Source organism: Rhinolophus sinicus, linkage group LG17 (genome assembly GCF_036562045.2).
Source record: "Rhinolophus sinicus isolate RSC01 linkage group LG17, ASM3656204v1, whole genome shotgun sequence".
NCBI classification, from domain to species: domain Eukaryota; kingdom Metazoa; phylum Chordata; class Mammalia; order Chiroptera; family Rhinolophidae; genus Rhinolophus; species Rhinolophus sinicus.
Genome location: NC_133766.1, coordinates 9,447,550 through 9,468,495, shown reverse-complemented (window position 1 = coordinate 9,468,495; position 20,946 = coordinate 9,447,550). Strand labels below are relative to the sequence as shown.

Sequence of the window (20,946 nt, the reverse complement as noted above, 5' to 3'; positions counted from 1 at the left end):
TAGCCAGTTCAATAAGGTAACAAAAAAGAAACCAAAAAAAAAAAAAAAAGAGGGAGGAAGAAATAAAACTGCCATTACTTACTCACAGATGGTATTATCTACCCTGAAAATCCACCCAAATCTACCAAACTAATAAGGAACGTTAGCAAGGATGCTTGGAAAAGATCAGTATGAAAGTCAACTGGAATTATATGCACTAGACATACAAAAGTAATTTATAAGTAAGGTATCTAGGAATAAATGTATCAAAAGACATACTGGAAATTATAACAGTTAAAAGACATTCAAGAAGACCAAAACAATGGAGAAATACTATGAGATGAAGAAAAAGATTTGGTATTGTAAGGATTTCAATTATCCTAAATTGAGCTATATAGATTGCAGTAGGGTTTTATGTGGAACTTGAGAAGCTGATTCTAAAATTTATATGCAAGAGCAAAGAACCAGAACTAGCCAGACTGCCCATCACAAACACAATACTAATTTAAATTTCTGCCAACAGTGGATGACAGCCTATGTTTTCCTATACCATGGCCAATGCTATATTATCAGTCTTTAAAATTTTTGCCTAATAGCAAAAAAAGGGCATCTTCTTTAATCTGTATTTTTAAGAACGAGTGAGGTTGATCATCTTTTCATGTTTATTAGCCACTTATATTTCATTTTCTATATAACTCTCCCCTTTCCATTTCTCTATTGTTCTGTTTTATTCCTGCTGACTTACATATGTTACAGATTTTTCAGGTGCAGTCTTGGTTTTCAAAATTTAACTAATCAAACAATATTCATTCATTCCTTACCATATAGTGATAGGTTCAAACATATCTGCAAAAATTTTTTACAATGAATACACAATACAGTTTCATTAAAAATATTTTAGAATGTTTTCATTTTAAAACATTCAAAAATACGGACAGAACAAAATAATAATCCCTCTTCTCTTTCCCCAGTTCCTCTACCTTCCCAAGCCTACTCTGCTGCTCATAGGCAAAAAATGTATACTTTAGAATAAAAATATAGGTGTGTAGGCTTCCAGATTTCTTCCTTCTGCATTTACATACATATATGAAGTCTACTTTCATTAGTGATTTTTTTCTCCTCAAGTTTTTTATTTTGATGAGGCTGAAACTACACAGAAGCTGGAAAAAAATGCTACAATGATTACCACATATCTACATCTTGCATTTGCTCGATCTCTTTGAACATTTAAACGCAAGTTGCAGACATCACAACATTGAACCCTACAAGATTTCAACATAACATGAATCTCCTAAGAATATATTCCTGTACAACCACAATGTACTATCTTAAGAAATTTAATAGATACAATCACATAAAGTCCATATTAAAGTTTCTTCAATTGTCCCAATTATGACTTTTATAATTTTTTAAAGGAAATGACCTCCAGGATTTAACCAAGGTAACCTACGTTGCATTTACTTGTCAAGACTCTTTAGTCTCTTTAATCTCTAAAAATCCTCCTCTCCCCACCCTACCCGGTCAAATTTTGGTCTTCAGAATCCAAGCTAGTTATCTTGTAGAATGTCCCACAATCTGGATTTGATTGCTTCCTCATGATTAGATTCAGGTTAAAATTTTGGAAATACTACAAAGGTGGTGCTGTGTTTATATAGCAGATTTTAATCCTTTATCTGTTGCTTATGTATAGCCAATATTTTCTTCCAATTTGTGTTTCAATTTTGTTTGAAAAGAATTAAAATTTTTTTTTCCTTCATTGCTTTTATTCTGTACCATTATCTCTTCTGACCTAAAATGATACTAAATGTAAACATGGACCTTTCTCTGTATCCTCAAAAAATATGAGGACTACAGTCCATTTCCTTGGCACTCGATTTGATTTCCTCACAGCCCACTATGTTCTAATTTCTGAACATTTCATGTACATGATTTATCAGAAAACCTTATATAATTAAAAACCCAAACTATCATAGTATGCTATTAGTAAAGTAGCAATGTCAAACACAAAAAGACATTTAACATATGTAATAGATGACAAATTTAGTTATCTTATCAATTTTCTAATTTGGATTCCTCATAATCAAAGTTAGGGGAAAAAAAAGCATTTTATTTTGAATAGCTACTTCTCTGCAATCATCAACTAAGTGAAATCCAGCCAAGTATCTCAATGTGGCTATGTGAACAGTTAACTATGTCTGAAGACAAAGGATTTTTAACTGAGCTACAACTTTTTCTTTCCCCTTTGAGTACAGCAATACTAACCAGAAGCAATTACTCTACAAAATACTTTAGTGAAACTAATGTATGTAATTTTCTTGGGTATGAGGTCAATATAGTCAATTTGACCAGAATTAAAAAACGAAAACAGTCCTTTACCTCAATGCGAGGACTCCATTAAAAAAAATTGTAACAGTGGGCAAAAAGGCCAGTGCTTAAGAATTTATGTGATTCCATTCAGATACTGTTAAAAACTGAGGCAATGTGTCATTTCAATAAACATACACGGTAAACTCTAAAGAAAAGCCAGGCAATGATTAACACGAAACTCAGGACAGTGACTGGTTGTGGGTGTGGCTGATAAAGAAAGAGGTGATGGTATCATGGCAGTTCCCACATTCATTTAAACCAAACAATGTGCTTACATACCTTTGGTGTGACTAAAGGGTTACACTGGGAGGATAAAGCATTATGCAGTGTCATTGGGTAATTTAGTAGTAAAGGGACTTATTTTTTATTTTTATTTTTTAGTGGCTTACCTTTCCTCAGTATGGTAAACCTCTTAATCCCCCCACAAAATACATGATTTAGAAATAAAATTCCTCTCAAAGAGATTTTATTAATGCAACACAGAAAATTATTCTTTCTCTCAAAGACATATCACTGGCATATAAAGTCAAAACAGCATGCAAAAAAGATTTATAGAAAGATTCTACATTTGGAGAAACAAGCAGAGAAGCTTCTTTTAAGTAATATGAAGCCCAAGGAAGTGGACCATAATAACCTCGGTAACAATGATCCCTCTTCACTGCTGGGAAAACCCCTCAATCAGAGATTGAGGTGGAAAGTTCTTTAGATGATGTTTGCAATTTTTCACATTTTATACATTAGGAACCAAGACTCCAGGGCAACAGTTCTCAACCATTTTCTGAATAAGAAAGACAGGTTTCAGAAGGCTTTGATGCCAAGATAGATATTTCTAATGTGCAGTTTTGACATTTGCAACGGTTGACATTTGCAATGGAAAAATAGCATTCAAAAAAGAAACTTCAAAATATGGAAGTTATTCCAAGACTTTCCTTGTAATGGTCTTACTAAATAAAAATAATTCCATTACAATTCTCAATAGAATATGAGAAAAAAACCCCAAACCGTTACTTTCCATTATGATTACTTTCTTTAAAGAGGTTGTGAAATTATGCTAACAATTTAGAGGAGGAATACTTACATGTTTTCTTTCTGTAGCCTTTAGAGATTTGGCAGCATAGTAAAAAAGTTGTGTCCCACACAAAGCTGCCCAATATTTTGTCCAGGATGCTACCTGCAGAGGACAAACACATGAGTACACTACTGAAACGCTACTGGCATCTCGGTTTCTTTACTTTCTTAGTGTCAATGATCTCTAGCTTTGCTCCACTCCAGCCATCTTAGCCTAACCTTAGAGGGTATCACTTCTGAAATCTTTATCTCAAATACTCCTATCACTTCCACTTAACATACTCTGCCAGTACTTTCATTTAGATAATTATGGATCTCATCAAGAATCCTACCACTTTTTAATATTACCTAGTATTGCCACGACCTTCTGATATCATATCCTCCCTCTCCTTTCTTTGTATTTAGCCTATGTTGCATGGTCCAGCACTATACCCACTCTCTTCCAAACACTGTAATGTCAATGCCCTGCTCCCTGATATAACCCCAACCCCAGTTAAACCTAACCATCTTTTCTTCTCCAACTAAACTTTCTCCATAGATCATGTATCTCATCCAGGCCCATATTTCAAATACTATCTTTATGCTAATGACTCCCAAATCTCTATCTCTGGCCACCATCTCTCTGCTGACTTTCTGAACTGTATTTTAAAAAGCCAAACTGATACTTCCCCTTAAATATCTAATAAGCATATCAAACTGAACTTGGCCAAGACTTACCTGCCCCCTTTTTCTATTTCAATAAATGTCCCCAACATTCACCCAGCTCAGTCCAAAACCCAGAAGTTATCTCCACTTCCACTCTTTCTCTCATACATCACATCTAATACATCATCAAGAAACCCTGGCCTCTGTGACTTCATCTCTCCCACCTCCTCCACTTTCAATGCTTCCACTACACAGGGCTACTTGTCTCCTGAAGGCGAGCTCCTCATATGGCCAGCTCACCTTTTTCATTCAGAGCTCGGCTCAGATGCCTTGCTATGGTGACATCTCTCCTCACCCAATCATTCTCCATCCCATTACCTTATTTTAAGAGCTTGTTTTCTATTTCTCCTCATTGGAATGTCATCTCCATGAGGCAGGCACATGTTCACTGCTCTATTTCTGGCACTTGGCACCAACAGGTGTGATAATGTCTCAACTGACATGCTATTCTTAGTTCACTAGCTGGTAATGTAAGCAGCAAAATCAGATCACTTAGATGGAAACGATTTTTACATTTTAGGAAGCCCTCATATCTTCAAAAACGTTAAGTGTGGATATAATATCAAAGTTTTTATTCTAAGTTAGATAAATTATATTATCATTTGAGAAAAGAAAATCTTTGTTTAGCTGTCAAACTACTGTAGTGCTGTTGCGGAAAACAAACTTTTGTGTTACATATGAAAAGCTTTGTTCTGCCAAATTTCTTTTTTAATATAATTATGGTTTGGAGGACATTTAATATCTGGGCTCTATTTCATGGAGGAAAACAAAACAGCATTACCAAGTTAAACAACTTAGAACTGAGAAAACAAAATTGGTTGCATTCCATTTTATAGGGTTGTTTCTTTCTGTTTTTCCTAAACTTATTACTAAAATACTTCTTAACAGTATATACTTCAAGGTTCTCTGAGAAATGATTTTGAATAAGAACTATGTTAGAGGGCAAAGAGAAGTACCAGAGTACCTTAATTTAAGCACCATAAATATACCATTTAACTGAAATTTACATTTAAAAAATCTGGTGAGGCAAATGTGTATCTTAAATTATTTTAAATGTACTATATATCTAGTTTTATTTCAATTGTCTTCATATTTTTTAGGGCTTATATACACTTGCATATTTTTAGAAGTGTTAAAATATAATATAAAATCTTACTGTAGGCTTTTTGCCTTCTTTTAACAAAGTTTTTCTCCTGAGAACACCTTGGATAGTAACAGCTCCTGGATATAAATGTACTGCCAAATCTTCTGATTCTGCAGAACTATAATAACGAAATGAAGAAAAAACATACAAAAGCTTTAGAGTACAGTAGTTATCAAGTAGATACTTAAATGAAATGTAATTATTCTTGATTTTAAAACTTTGTTATTTTATTCAGAATGAGAGGACACTGACAATTATAAAGGTTTACTGATCTGAAATTTATAAGCTGTCACAAAAGTTAATCAGGAAATTATTAAAGTCAGCAGATGATTAAAAACACACACTTTATTACATATTTGAACAAGTGTAATTTAGAAAGAACAGGGCAATTTACTTTAATAAAGATTAAATGAAAGATTTAAGACTTTTCTTCTTCTTAATATGCCACACTGCATCAGTGCTGTGAACTTTTTCCCCAATAGAAAGTTTAAGTCCTGGTAGGAAAGATGAGGGTTCTATTTGTTAAAAGTATTTATGCATATAAACCTCAAAATAAAAGTAATAAAAGCTCAAAAGAGAAAAAAATGAAAAAGAAAACCCACGCTTCATTAAATTCTAAAATAGGTGAAAGAATAAAAGCAATAACAACATATTAAAAAATGGCTTTCTACAATAAATTTTAATAACATTTAAATGCTATCAATGCATTAAGTGTTTGACGATAGTCTAACAGCTCTCCAAGAAAGAATAACTCCAAAAACCAAGATTTCCTTTACATATATCTTAAGAAAACCATCACAGAATAACCAAACATTTAAATATCTTTCCCCAACTGATTTAAGGTCCTATATTTAAAACATGAGTAATTTCTACATGAGTTAATTAAAACACACACACTAATGAAAACCTGTCCTTCTCTTGTGACCTGACTGAGCTACAGAATTCCTACAACAGCGAAGAAAACTGAACTTTGCCATTTTATCCTTTTGTGATTGATTATTTAGGTGTCTTCAAAGTGACTTAATAGCCTAGAAACCACTAGAAATTTCAGGCCGGTTAGAGGAGACACCATCAAATGGACATAAAGTTCACTTCTAAAGTTGATTATTTTGTTGTATCATGAATTGATTACCCATTACCACTAACCTCCAGCCCCCAAATCAATCCACCATCCTTATTTTCTTCTGCAGCTGATAACAGGGCAAAAAGAGACCATGTTTAACTAGATGAACAATTGAATGAACATGAGTTTAAATACACAAGTATCACGTAATGGAAACAGACTAGTCTGAATTCAGGGCCTGAAGTTTATCTAAAAAAAATTCTTTTAAAAGACAAATCTAATGTAGACTTACTAAAAAGGAAATGTTTTGATTGTAGCCTTTGAATAACAAGGGGATTTTTGTATTGCCCATCCAATAATGAGCAGCATTAGAAAGACCTGTGCAGTTAAAAAGCTACCAACTTGGAATAGTTTTTAAAATGTGACATAAAGATGCAAGTTTCAGCCATTAGCTCTGTGGATCAGAAAGAATAGTTCAAATTTATCTCTAGAATAAATCTTGGAAAGAAAGTTTTCCTGGGCATTTTTTAAGTTTTTAAACCAATTAGTTGAGAAAGAACAGAAATAATGTGAGACCACACCCATGTAAGCCAATCACCAACACCAGAGGGGAGTTCTGTGACCCCTGAATGCAGGGGAATTGTACCTGCTGGCCTTCATGTGGCTTCGATAGCCATTTCGTGCCACTCGTGTCACCGGGCCGAGAGAATGGTATAATCTGTTCCTGTTGGATTCCATTATAAATTGTATATATTACATATACTTTTATTCACATAATTATCAATACCTAGAACAGTATAATTTCTTTGTGTAATACAGCTTTCCAAATCTTACAAAAGGTTTGTATGTGATTGTTTCTCTTTATTTTTTAAAGCATGCAGCACAGATTTCTAAAGTTTTTCTTTTACTATTGATGCTAGAAATCGTTATAGATGCTTAGTATATATCATACATTTATATATACATTCACTGTAACAAATCTGCTAAAATAATTAAAGAGCTGTTTATAACCAGATACTATCAAAACCTGAAAAATACTTCAAGAATCCTTTTGTGTCTATTTCAGTTCTTGGATTCTAGTTTAAATACGACACCTGGATTCATACAAGTAATTCATTTTTATTATATGTCCCTATGAAGACACCTAAAAGCAATGTGGTCTATAACCTTAAAATTACAATGTGACTGAAACACAGTAGTTTCCTCCCTATCCTTTATATTAAGTCCAAGAAAACTAATAAGCGATAAACTGAGTAAATAAAGGCATTATTTTATTCCCACGTCAACTGAAATAAGTAAATGATAAAGCCAATAAATGATAAAACGGTATGAATTAATATTTATCCAAAATGGCATGTAATACTTAACAAAGGAAATAAACACACACACACACAAACACTGATACTTCTTTGCCTGGGAAAAGCCAAAAGTAGCATGTTGATAAATGATATTTAAAACAAAAAGCATTATTTTAGCAACGTAAGCAGCAACATATTTGATACACCTCTAGGAAATAAGAACAGAAAATGGCATGTTTAACATTCAGAGTACTATTTTCAAGTTCATTATCTATTTTAAATCCTAGTTCTTTATTCGCTTATTATTATTATTATTATTATTATTTCTGAATCTTTCTGGGCAGCATTAATTTGCTGTCAGAATGATCCAAGAGCCACTGATTTAAACTTGGCACAAGTACAGTAGATTTTTTTTTTAGCTGCAAATGTCTCCAAAGCAAAACATTTGTCATAAAAGAAAAATATTGATTTGAGATGTGAAGGTAACACTGTTAAGTATGTCTTCAAAAGTAACCTGCTGGGATGAGAAGCGATTATTTAATACACCACCATTCTGGTTACTCACTTATACCTCAAGCAATCTGAGAAACAATTTTGTTCATTGAAATATTAAGATTGATATTTTATACCTAAAGATTACAATACACTCTATAATCAACATAGTATTCTCTTTCTAGAGGGAAAGAACTAGGACAATTCATACAGTACAGACAGCATGCCAGAGGCAACTCTTGTGTTTTTCCCATTTCAGGCAAACCCAAATAAAAGATCGAAAGTAAAAGTTGGAAGAAAAATAATATGCAAAACCAAACTGTTAAGAATCCCCCCCCCCCCCAAACAAAGAGAACAAAATTTGGGAACACTGATAATGTAAAAAGGCTTAAAAGTACTTTGAAGTATGGGGTTTATAAGTAAAATCTGAATTACTTAAGGGTGAGCATTCTTTATGAAGTGTTAGCAGGAATAAGGATACAATTTTCCAATTAAACAATGTAAAATTAACCAATTCAAATATAGTTTAATTGCTTTCTATTAAAAAGTCACTGATAGGGAGGTTAGGTCACTAAATATTTTCAATTCCATCAATTTTAATATGACTTTCAAAATTCATATGACCTTCAAAATTCAATCTAAATGATACTCTGGTTTAGAAACTTAGGTTGCTTGGTTTATATGCAAAAAAGAGCAATTATTTTGGTCAAGAATCAAGTATAAGTATAAAAACGGCAGAACTGAAATTGTCAAAGACAATATAAAAATCCTAATGAACATTTAGTAAAGAACAATTATTTCACTAGTTGGCTACCTTTTTAAGGACAGCTGATATTGACAGATCAATATGGCATGACATGTGCTGCAGGCCAATGATGGCTTTTATAGCTTAAAGCAGTAAGGAAAGGAGAAGGAAGTAATTCAGTATAAATCCGTGTGCTCTGTGCAACTTTGAGTTAAATTCAAATTCAAACTTTAAGCTGCTTTACTTACTGTATAATTTAAAATCTATTAAGTCTTTTGGCCTTTGACAAAGTAGCAGAGCATGAAGTTGACCATTCTATTAATGCTTTAAATTACTTAAATAAATCAGAATTCAAGAAAATACTTTTATTTTTCAACACATAGTAGATAAGTTGACTATGATTATTGTTTTAAAATTACAATTTTAAGTGTACTAAAATTTATATACATATGTCAAGCCACCAAGTAAAACATGCATTTGTTAGATAAGACTCCAGACTTAAAGATCAACTCCTAATTTCTGCCATCATCAGGAAGCTTAAATAGTCCCTTAGAGACATGTAGTAAATATTATCTTTTAAAATTCATATATGAATTCATGTGAATTATATTATTCACATACTTTAAGACAGACAGAAAACAAACAAACGAACAAAAAACTAAAAGCAGTTCAAACGGACAATTTTTCTTACCTTTCGAAGGCAGGCCATGAGGTCTCCTCACTTAGTTCAGAACCATCACTGCTCCCTAAAATCAAAAGTTAGTTTATTTTTTAAACAACAGAATTATAGTTTGAATTTTTTATTTAAGAAATTTCTCTATTTGTGCTTGTAAAATGATGACGGTGTCATTTGTTGTTGAACATATACATATTAGTTCTTCCTTCTAATATTATTGCTGCTAGATTTATTTTGCAATATGTGGGAATATAGTTGACAAGACTACCTAAAATAACAAATTAGCATAAAACATTTTTTGCATGTCTACTTATAGCTCAAATTCATTAATACACAATTTTTGTACCATTAGAGAATGCACATAAGCACAAAATTTTTCCTTATTAGGTTTGCCATAATTTAAAATAATTATAATTATGAAATTCTTACAGAATTTCATGGCATACTTCTTTCCCTTTGTATTCCTCTCAATACCTATTAATACCCTAAGAATAAAAAGCTTAATGATTTTCAATTTTTGCCTTTAGAGGCAAGATAGAAGAGGAAGGAATACTTTAAAAAAAAAACCACCAGCAATAACAATAGCACCAGAGTATCTCTCTGGCCAGAATATCATTTAAAATAGAAAATTTTTAATTAGGTAAAGAAAAAACTGAGGGGAATCAATTTGGCGAGTCCAAAACAGCTTAGATCGATTTAAAAGTTATTTTAAAGATAATTCTGGCTCTCAATAAAAGCGATGATTAATATGTCCCTTATGTATCAAGTTGAATTATCTATTCGACTTTCACAACCAGTGCTCCATGAAACTCAGACTCTAGTGCTGTAACGTATCCATTACATGCGATAAACTAACACCTCTTCTACTATGTATTTAGAATGGCACTAGCTATTCATCACCCTTGAAAGAGTGGAATAAACAGCCACTGAAATAATTTTCTGGTTGTATGGTTCAGAAGAGAAACTGGAGGTAATCTGTTGGTGGTAATCTGCTGGTGGTAGATGACCTTTTGATCTATAGCATTATGCAGTAAAAATGGAAAATTTAAGCATAATTAGTATGACTTATTTGTAGAAAATGCAAGCTTTTCCAGAAGTCTGGTGCTCACATTGGACGTGCTTCCCACAGCTAAGGAAGACTACGCAGGTTTCTAGGACGTCTACACCACACTAGACAATGTTAGAGGCCGTGGTCCTAGTGTTGGTCAATTTCTCCAGAGTACTTTCTCAAGCTTCTAAGGTATAGATTAACACAGTACATAAAACTTACAACTAAGGAAAACACCCTTTTGCGATTTTGAATTTGTGTGTGCATGTGTATTAACACCCACCATTTGTGGTTATAGACATACTTTCTTTTCAGAATGCTAAAGCTTTGAAACAAAAACCCTAGGAGGTAATGCCTATGTCTCATGTTCTTAATTTACAAATAAGGATGTAACAATCTTCACTGTTTATCTATGTAAGAGTCATAAAATAATTAAAAAATAAAGACAAAGGCAAAAATTAGACTCTTCCTGTCCTAAGAGAAAAGTCTCCAAATTGAGACACTAACTGTAACTGAATGAAATAACTAGATAACTTATCTTGTAACCAAAAGAACATTTATGAAAAGTAAAAGCCACAAATAAACTAGAATGTAATGTATTATCATTACAATACTTATGGGAAAAAGTCAAATATTTTACACACACACACACACACAAACTTGAGAGCTGTAATTTTAAAAATTATTAATTTTTGCTTTAAGTGACATGCAGGACTGTGTAAGTGCAACAAGTTTTTAACTGAGAAAGTTCTTCCTTTTACTTTTTTATAAATTATTGGTGTATTATTTTTCAGATTGAGACTGATATTTGCATATAGGCAACTTACAGCATTAACAAAAAAGTATTTCAGGTGGTCAACTTGTTTCTATTTTGTATATTTTGTCATCATTTAATCATCTGCATTTATGAAAAGAGGAATGTAGGAATAAAAAAACTGCTGAATGGTGTTAGAAAGCAATAAAGCAATTTCATTTTCAGGGTTTGGAACTCTCAAGGGTTAATGAAGTCAGTACGTTCAAGAAAATGAACTCCTGCATTTCTTTCTATTGATGGTTCTTCAATATTGAGACAATCATTGCAATAAGAGGCTTAGCCCTTGAGCAACCTGGCACTTCATAACAGAGAACATTTTCCTCCTTTGTTGCTTTTTAAAAGTAAAAATAGCATTGCATGGAGATTTTCTAATTATCAAAAGAAATAATGGTCATCTAGAAGATTCGTAGGATAAATAAAAGTCAGGAAGTGAAAACCAATTCTCTTAATCTCACATCCCTCTCCAGTCTGGTCCAGATTTCTGCTCCCCTTCATAGGAGCTACATCTTTCTTCACCTCTAATTCTCCAATCTACTCCAATCAAGCTTTGTCCCCACTATTTTATGAAGCAACTCTAGTCAGGGTCACCAGTGACTTTTATCTTGCAAAATCCTGATTAATTAATTCCCACCCTCATCTTCTCTTCTTTGCATTGGATATTGATACATTCAATACTTCCCTCCTCCTGGAGATACTTCCTCTACTGGGCTTTTGTGATACCATGCTCTGATTTTTTTCCCTATTTCACTGGCCCATCCTTTTGTAAAAAAGAAAAAAAATGTAATCAGATCTCTAAACGTTAGAATGTCCTCTCTTATTTATTTACACTCTTCCCCCTAGGTGACCTCAACCAGTCCCATAGCTTGAAATACTATAAATATGCTAACTCTTATACTTCTATCTACAGACCTGACCTTATCCCACTGAGTTTCAAATTCACACATTCAGTTACCTACCTGACAACTCCACATGGATCAAATGTGCCCAAAACAGAATTCCTAATTCCCCAAATCTAGTCACCCTTCACAAATACCTCACCATCTACAAATAATTGCTCTTCTGGTCCTCTCTACCATGGTAAGCGCCACCATCTAAACTAGCTACTTGGTCCAAAAAAATTGGGAGTCATACTTGACTCTGCCCTTTCCCTCATTCCCACATCCAAACTGCATGCAGTAACCGATTCACCCAGCCACCTTCTTTTCCCACCATTCCTCAAATCTCTCTCCTTTTGGAGCCAAAAACACCAAACATTTTTTAAACTATCATGAATTATTAACTTCAGTACTACTAGTAAGATGATCTAATTGCTACTTTGCTTTTTTTTTTTTTTTTTTTTGCTACTTTGCTTTTTATCAAATTTTCTCTATTTGTATTAGTAGGGTTAAGGATGTTTTTCAAGCTGAGTTTTGTTAAAAATCTCATTTTACAGAAGTTGGAATCCTCTCAGAGAAATATTTCTTACCTATTGATATTCCACTAGAAAGAGTAGAACTTTCAGCTTGGCCTCGAGATGGTGCGTGGGGCTCCATGACACTGTCATCTAACAGATGCCTTGGCCCTGCATTTGGGAATGTTGCACTCTTAAATTCCGCTGTGTTCATTTTATGAATGAAACTGGAAACAAAGAGAAAATTTTCATATCTTTTATTAGCTACTAACTCAGGATATAAAAGACACAGAAAGGTTCAGGATATAGATTTATCTGCTATCCTGTACTTACTTCTGAACTCTCCTACTAATGAACACATAGGCATTACCATAAAACCCTCAAACTAACAGTTTAGGGAAAACTTTTTAGGAAACCATGCCATATCTACCTATGTAACAGAGAATGCTCTAACTTTATCTTGACTCTCAGGACCACTAAAAAATTGTTTTTACATTCACTTTTGGAAAATAGCTATTAAATTTTCACAAAAATCACGGCAAAGGTGATCTATGGGCCCCATTTTGAGTAAACAATCTTGCAAATTAAGTGACATTAAACAAAAAAAAATCATTTTCCCATTCTTTATATTTAGGAATAAAAAGAACAATTTTTATAAAGCTTAATTTATGGTGACATATTTTAGTTAAGACAAGCAATGACTATCTTGATACAAACGTTATATATAATTTAATAGTAAAATGGTATATTGCTTTCCTGATTGTATTTATAATGATGCTCTGTGATGTTCATTTATCTTCCCTAAATGTGAAGGTGCTTTTGGGAAAAATTCATTCCCAAATTAAGATAAAGGAAGAACTAAATGCTTTTAGCAAACAAGATATTTTACTGAGTCAGGAAAAGACCATTGCAAGAAAAAAAAAAATGCAAGGACACTATTTTGTTCAATAAACTAAATAGAAAGTAAATACAACCAGAAACAATTTAAAAATTTGGAAGATAAAATTAAAAATGCTGACTTATAGCCCAAGCTATGGCACTTCCTATGTCCATGTGGAATCAGGTTCCGAGGGGATGGTGGCGTCTGTGGTAGCAAGGCTCCTTCTGCTGCCACACTTTTCCTTCCACTTTGTGGAGATGCTCCTACTTCAGGACCTAAGGGTTCAATTTAAAAAGAGAGCAAGGGAGAGAGATTTTCAAAATACTTTTATTTTTAATTTCTTTATGTAAAATATAAAATGTTTTTAAATGGTTTAAATTTTAAGATAGTATTAATATGTTAATTCCATTTAATTGACTGAACATTAGAACTATTTATTTTCTGAGTCTTAAAACACAAAATCCCAAAACACAAAATCCACTGATTTCTATCTATCTGACTTGCACTAACGAGGCAGTATAAATATTTCCCCCATTTACAGAGGAAGCAGCCGAAATTAGAAGAGATGGGTGCAGGGTCTCACACCACAGATGAAACCTGGACTAGACACTCGGGTCTTCCAAGTCCTAGTTCAGAGTTCAGTTAGTTGTACACGTAGCTTTCTCACTCTTACTTTCAGCTTCCTCTTACATAAAGAATATGTAGGGCAGGTCAAGCATTCAAGTTAGAATTCAAGTCTATATTGACACTCTTTAAGCTATGGGAATTTAAAAAACCCCTCAAAAGTATAGATATGCAAAATATCACTATTTTAAAATTATTTTTAAATTTTTCAATTACAGTTGACATTCAATATTATATTAGTTTCAGGTGCACATCATGGTGGTTAGACTATCCTCACTGATAAGTCTAGTACCCACCTGGCACCATACATGGTTATTACAATATTATTGACTAGATTCCCTGTGCTGTACTTTCCATCCCTGTGATTATTTTTATAATTGCCCATTTATACATCTTAATCCCTCACCCTTTTTCACCCAGCCCCCCAACTCCCTTCCCATCTGGTGACCCTCAGTTTGTTTTCTGTATCTGCAAGCCTGTTTCTGTTTTGTTTGTTCGTTTATTTTGCTTTTTACATTCCACACATAAGTGAAATCTAAGTATGGTATCCGTCTTTCTCTGTCTGACTTAGCAAAGTATCACTTTAAAGAAAAGCACTTTTAAGAGCTTTAGACTGAAATGTTTTCCTTTGCTTGGAATAGTCTTCCCCTTGGAAACTATCATGGCTTATTTCTTCACTTCCTTTATAACTTAGAAGGGTCTCCAAATATTTTTTAGAATATACAGTAATATGAAGCTTAGTACCAAGCAAGATCTGTATTTGAAATTTAAAAAACATACTAATCAACGATTTCTTAAATAATGAGTATATCTCTTCAGTTTTATATTTTTGATTACGTGTGGTATATACATAATATCCCCATTATAATGCAACAGGTAAATTAAGGGACCATGACTACTTTTTAATATTTTCAGTACCTCATGCAGTATTAAGTAAAATTTTAAAAAATTAACTCACTAAAACTGACTTCTGTAATTACTCAAATTGGCAGAATTTCACACTGAGGTCACAGAAATTTCTCATGTAATCAACCCTCATCGCCTAGGACACTGCTCTTACCAAAAAAAAAAAAAAAAATATATATATATATATATATATATATGTATATGTATATGTGTATATATATATTTATATATGTGTATATATATTTATGAATGCTTATCTGTTATTTTCTGTCTATTGCATCTATTTTCCTCGGTTAGTTGGAATACTTGTACATTACCGACAAATTACAAGTAACAACTCTTTAATTAAAAATCAAAAAAACCCAAACAAAAAAACTGATACATTTTAATACTAAAAATAAATTTTTGTACACAGTATAAAATGTGCTAAGTATTTACTTACTTTGGAGTATATCCTTTCTTATTAGGTTATCAGATTTATTATTTGGTAATGAGAAAAAACTAGGCACTAACCTACTAAATCTTCCCTGGAAGCAGCAGAACGTGGTGTGCTTGTCCCTGGTTCTATCTTTAATGAAAGCCTAAATTTTAGAAAGAAACAAAACACATACAGTGATTAACAGTTGACAAAATAATATTAAAGCCATATATGTTCTTACAAAAAGCTAAAAACATTTTTATAAAATAATCTCAGCTATGTATATTTCTTCAAGAGCAATCTTCAATAGTTAAGTCTCCTATCTCTTTCATACAAAGCTGATCTTATGGTTATTCTAGGAAACATTAGGGAGGGGAAAAATATTAAAAAGTCATATTTAAAAACAGAAAAGTCTCCCCAAACTACCCCAATATTGACTAACAATTCTAACATTTTTAAAGATAGTTGATGAATGACTGAAAGGTGATTTAACTTGAATGAAGTTATATTGATAACTAACACTTAAATTGAGAAGCTTTTACATATATTATTAGATATGCCATGCAAATTCTTTTTAGAATCTTTACTGGATGGGCTAAAGCCTTCTGTAGCACTGGAAATTTTAAAAACACCTTATTTAAAACTAACCATCCAAAAAACCAACCAATCCAACTTATCAGAAGAAAGATCTATACAAATAAAAAGGTTGTTTGTAAAATTCCTGGTAAATCTCTGTCCTAAGTCAAAGTTTATTAGCTGGTACTTAAGTTCCATTTAGGATCGTATATTGAGTTTTGAGTTCCATAGCAAAAAGAGATTATGATTCCTATCAGTGGAAACTATTTCAGGAAACAGGATACTAAGGTGATTGTAGAGAATATTTTGGTGTAGTCTACAAAGCCTATTATTACTAAGCATTTGTCTCAAAATTAATAAAAGCATTTTATTTTTTAGCATTTATGTGATTGCATAATGCAAGTGACATTGATAATGATAAATCTATTATAGGTTCTAAACTTATTTCTTTGGTAACCTAAGAGGAAATTATATACAACCATATTCTAATGATTTGACAGTATAAAATGCATGTATTGAACAGATGTATGATAAACTGGGACTCTGCTCTTTTTCTTTTTACAGAGCAGTTTAATTATTTGGGCTACAGACGATACTAAATCCATTCCTTTGATAGTTACTGAACACCTGTCTTGTGTTGGGCTCTGTGCTCTCAGCCCTGGAATATAACAGAGATCATAGCAGATGCGGTGTCCCTGCGCTTCTGAAACACACAGGCTGGTAGGTGGAAGACAAACAAAACAACTCTCATTGCCTAACGCAGAACCTAAACAGAAGAAACAGAAAGGACACTGGGGGTGAATCCCAGTGCATCAGTAGCAGCTGATAATTGACAGCAGTATAAACAGCAGAAGTATCTTAAAAAGCACAGGAAGCCTAGCCAGAGGGTGAGCTGCCTGTATCACCATCAAAACCCACATAATAATAGTGATGCTGATTCACTGAGAAAAGATACTATGTTCAGTATTAAAATGACTTCAGAAGAATTTTGTCTTGATAAAATCACATGCATATAATTTGTAGTATCTATACTAGCTGCCTCTATAGATGAAGTTGCCAAAAACAGAGGCTTTTAGATAAATGAAATATCATTTTTATTTAAATCTCTTTCATTATGAAAACCATTTTTTTCTAACTAATCATTTTAATGGCTCCGATATTAAAATGCTGGTTTTCAACACATTTAATTAGTAGGTTCATGCAATATAACGGTGTTTTAGAAAAGCATCTATCTTCTTCCGGCTCCCTCTGATGATGCTCCACCACCAGCAAGCGACTTGTGGTCCCTAACACACGGTTTCCCACCCTATTTCTCCGATCATCCAGCTCCTGGAACACCTTTCCTCACTCTTCATGTGGAGCTAATTCCCACTCATCTCTAAAATTCAGCCTCAGGTGACCTCCTAAAGCTGTTTATGTTTCTTTTCTCCTCACTGTTCCCACTTAGGCTGAGTCCCCTTATCTCTGTTCCCACAGCATCCTGGGTATATCTCTATCACAGTACTGTTTGAATTGCTTTGTAATTATGTTTTGCATTAGACTCAGTTTCTTAAGGGCAAAAACAAGACCTTATTTTTATAATCCTAGCAACCAGCACAATAATTCGTTTATAACAAAAGCTTAATAAATATTTGTTAAATGAATATAATGGGAAGGCTGTTCTGGTTATAGCGACTCATGAAAATAAAAATCAATATAATAGCATAAGCTTTCCTATAAAAACGGAAACATCTTATATGTCAGTTTATACAGAAAGTTGAAACTACTTCATGGCTTAAACGGCTAACTTTACCCTTTTAGCAAAATAAAGAACAACTTTTAAATAAACACTTTATTATACTTTCACCATAGTCAATAAAAATTTACCATCCTCTATAACTGTACAATAATTTCTTAGATTTCACTTCTATTGAATAATTAAACTTTAATTTCTTTTAAGTCCAATACATTTCTTGAGTCAGATACAGAAATTTTTAATAGCCACTTACTCATATTTTGAGTTTTAAGATAAATCTCTGTACCTCACTGGACAAAACATAAGTGTTTTGTGCTATTCAGTAATTAGAGAGATGGAAGAAACAGTGATAAATGTAAGATATAGACCATCTAACTCAAGATTGCAATCTAGGGCAACAATAGATTTGTGAAACAACTCAAGCCTTAAAAACCTGATCCAATAACAATGTACATTTTCAAAAGAATTACCATGTAAAATCTTTCCAGTAAAATAAAAATTGAAATAGAAATACAAAGTGGTAATGTGTGGTGGAGGAGATGTCAATAGAGCTGTTTACAAACATTAATAAAATTTTAGATACTTTAATGCATACATCCAGAGCTTCTTAATATATTTCATATTTGAAGAAAAGTCATTTCTAGGTGTTAATCAGAATTTCTAGTCTTTTATTAATATTGTGTTCTAGAGAATCCTTTAACAAATTGTTGAAACTTAATGGAACAAGGAAGTTGATAATCACTATCATATGATATAACTTTTATATACTGCATTAACATTGAAAAATAACCTAGTTTTTCATTTTGATAAATTTTTAAAGTATGACCTTTTATTAGGAAAAAGTATTTACTGAAGACACAAAGTTAAACTTGAAAGCTTGGGAACAAATGGCATAATAAAACTAAACAACAAAAAATGATCTTTAAATTAACAAATGAAGCTATAAGAAAACTGAGAAGCATCAAGAGAAATAAGCTCTTTATCCTCCCTCTCATCTTGGGGAAAAAACCTGGTAGTTATGATGTATAACATACCACTGATAAATAAAAAGAGTTAATAATTCAAAATTCCCTCCCACCTTGGACACTACAGTGGATGGTAACAAGAAGGAAATGAACATCAGCTATTTTAAAAATGATTTTTAAAATCCTTAATACAGAACTTTCTATAATAAATAAAAGGGTAAGTGTGGTGCTATACCAAACAAACTGTCTCTAACCCAAAGGCAGGAAGGTTAATATTCTTTCAAACCTCAAAAACAATTCAAAAACAAGTTCAAAGATCAAAACAAGTTCAAAGATGTGTCAAAAATTATCATTAAAAAAGGAGCAATTTTTCTATTTGTAGACAGTTTCATTATTTTTCAGTCTATTAAGAGATACATTTCCATAAAGACCAATGCTTGACTATAGAGAGAAAGGAAGAAATTTAAACTAGAACTATCAAACCTAGCTCTCAACAACTTGAGAAAGATGAAATACTTCTTAATTAAAGAACAGATGAGGTATTTGTATATTGACTCAATTATGTTAAGTGATTAAAAAAAGATACATGTAAACCCCTTTACCATTGTAAATGCACATAAGTTAGCTTTAAGACCAATTTATTTTAAATAAATCAGATAATGTAAACTCACTATTTTTAATATTATAAAAATTATATATCAGTAGCCTATCTTTACTCCCTATCAAATTGAAAGCATCCAAACATTTAAAAAAACCCATTTATAATCATTGGCGCTTGAGTAAGCTCTTTATGTGTTTCCATAAAATACATCATTGACAAAAATTGGTTATTTACTCAATATTAGGCTCATGAAAGCTAGTCAATTGTTACTAGGATCAAGGGTCTTAGCTCTTTCCCTATCTGAAAAAAATACAAGAACTATTTACATAATAGCTCAGGGAGATCAAATGTGATGAATAGAAAATAATTTTGTAAATTATATTAACAAAGTTGTTACAAAATAGCAGAAAAGCAAAAGATAAAACTTAAAATTTTAAATATGAAACACTTCAATTCCTTAAAAGATCTTAACAAGGATGCTAAATATTAAACCGTGAAATAAAACCACCATTACTTTTCTTCATGATAAGATGATCCCTACTGTGTGAAAAGTGGCCATCAACGGTGTAAGTAATCAGCACTCACAACATGACTAGCTTAGCATCATCCCCCAGAATCTTACCATATTCACAAGATTGCTGTAAATCAGAAATTATTCGAAGGATGTTATTCATCAAATTCGACCTTTGCTCATTTTCTAGAATGCTGCCAGTTGACGGGTATGCTGAATCAATGTATGTTAAATCTGACAAATAGATACCTGAAATGAAATTAGATAAATGAATGTTTTCCTACTTGTAGCTTGGAAGAGTATGATGGGGGGGGGGGAGGGAGCTAGCTGATAGCTGTATTTCAATGCTACATTTAGAATGTACCGTTGTTAATACATTGCAGCCTTGTAAAAACATGACCACGGAGTCCCAGATTTCCGTGGAGCTGGAGTCAGATGTGAATAATATATGCTTTTTGTAAATATCTTATGATACCATTTTAAAGTAGGGTTTGAGGCTTGAGACAGAAACCCTAGCCCCTACGGGACCTAATGGAAAGATGCTGAGCTCTTGAACTGCCCGTCTCTGCCTCTGCCTAGTTGTGAATCATGGAGACAGTTATTTTAATCTCTGAGCCTCAGTTTTTATGTCTATACCACTAGGACCCTATTTTCCAAGCTGTGTATGTATAGCCAGAAGAAATTATGTAAGCTAGCCTAGGCAGTACCTGGCATGGGGTAGTTATTTAATGTTAGTTCTATCCCCCTTTTTCTGGAGTTGATAACTATCACCTGAGTCTTAATTCAAGACATTTGAAAATTGTCTCATTCTGATAGAAATGTCTTGTTTTAAAGATTAACAGTTGGCTTTCTGAAACAGTTCATGTGACTACAAATCTGTAGTCACAAAGAGTATTTAACTCTTCCGCCTTCCCACCATTTCCAACAAAAATAACATACCC

The 20,946-nt window shown here is 32.7% G+C and overlaps 1 protein-coding gene across 1 annotated transcript in view; it reads right to left on the bottom strand.

Annotated features, from left to right (window-relative positions):
- The window catches only part of RALGPS2 (Ral GEF with PH domain and SH3 binding motif 2), a 127,738-nt gene that overhangs the window by 9,434 nt on the left and 97,358 nt on the right, over nt 1–20,946 (bottom strand). Inside the window, exons 9-16 of the mRNA XM_074322443.1 lie at nt 20,080–20,254; nt 15,713–15,810; nt 13,809–13,944; nt 12,865–13,016; nt 9,553–9,607; nt 6,973–7,050; nt 5,276–5,381; nt 3,425–3,517 (exon numbers count right to left, since the gene is read on the bottom strand). Of these exons, the coding sequence (XP_074178544.1) occupies nt 3,425–3,517; nt 5,276–5,381; nt 6,973–7,050; nt 9,553–9,607; nt 12,865–13,016; nt 13,809–13,944; nt 15,713–15,810; nt 20,080–20,254 (893 nt within the window). The remainder of the gene's footprint in view (nt 1–3,424; nt 3,518–5,275; nt 5,382–6,972; nt 7,051–9,552; nt 9,608–12,864; nt 13,017–13,808; nt 13,945–15,712; nt 15,811–20,079; nt 20,255–20,946) is intronic.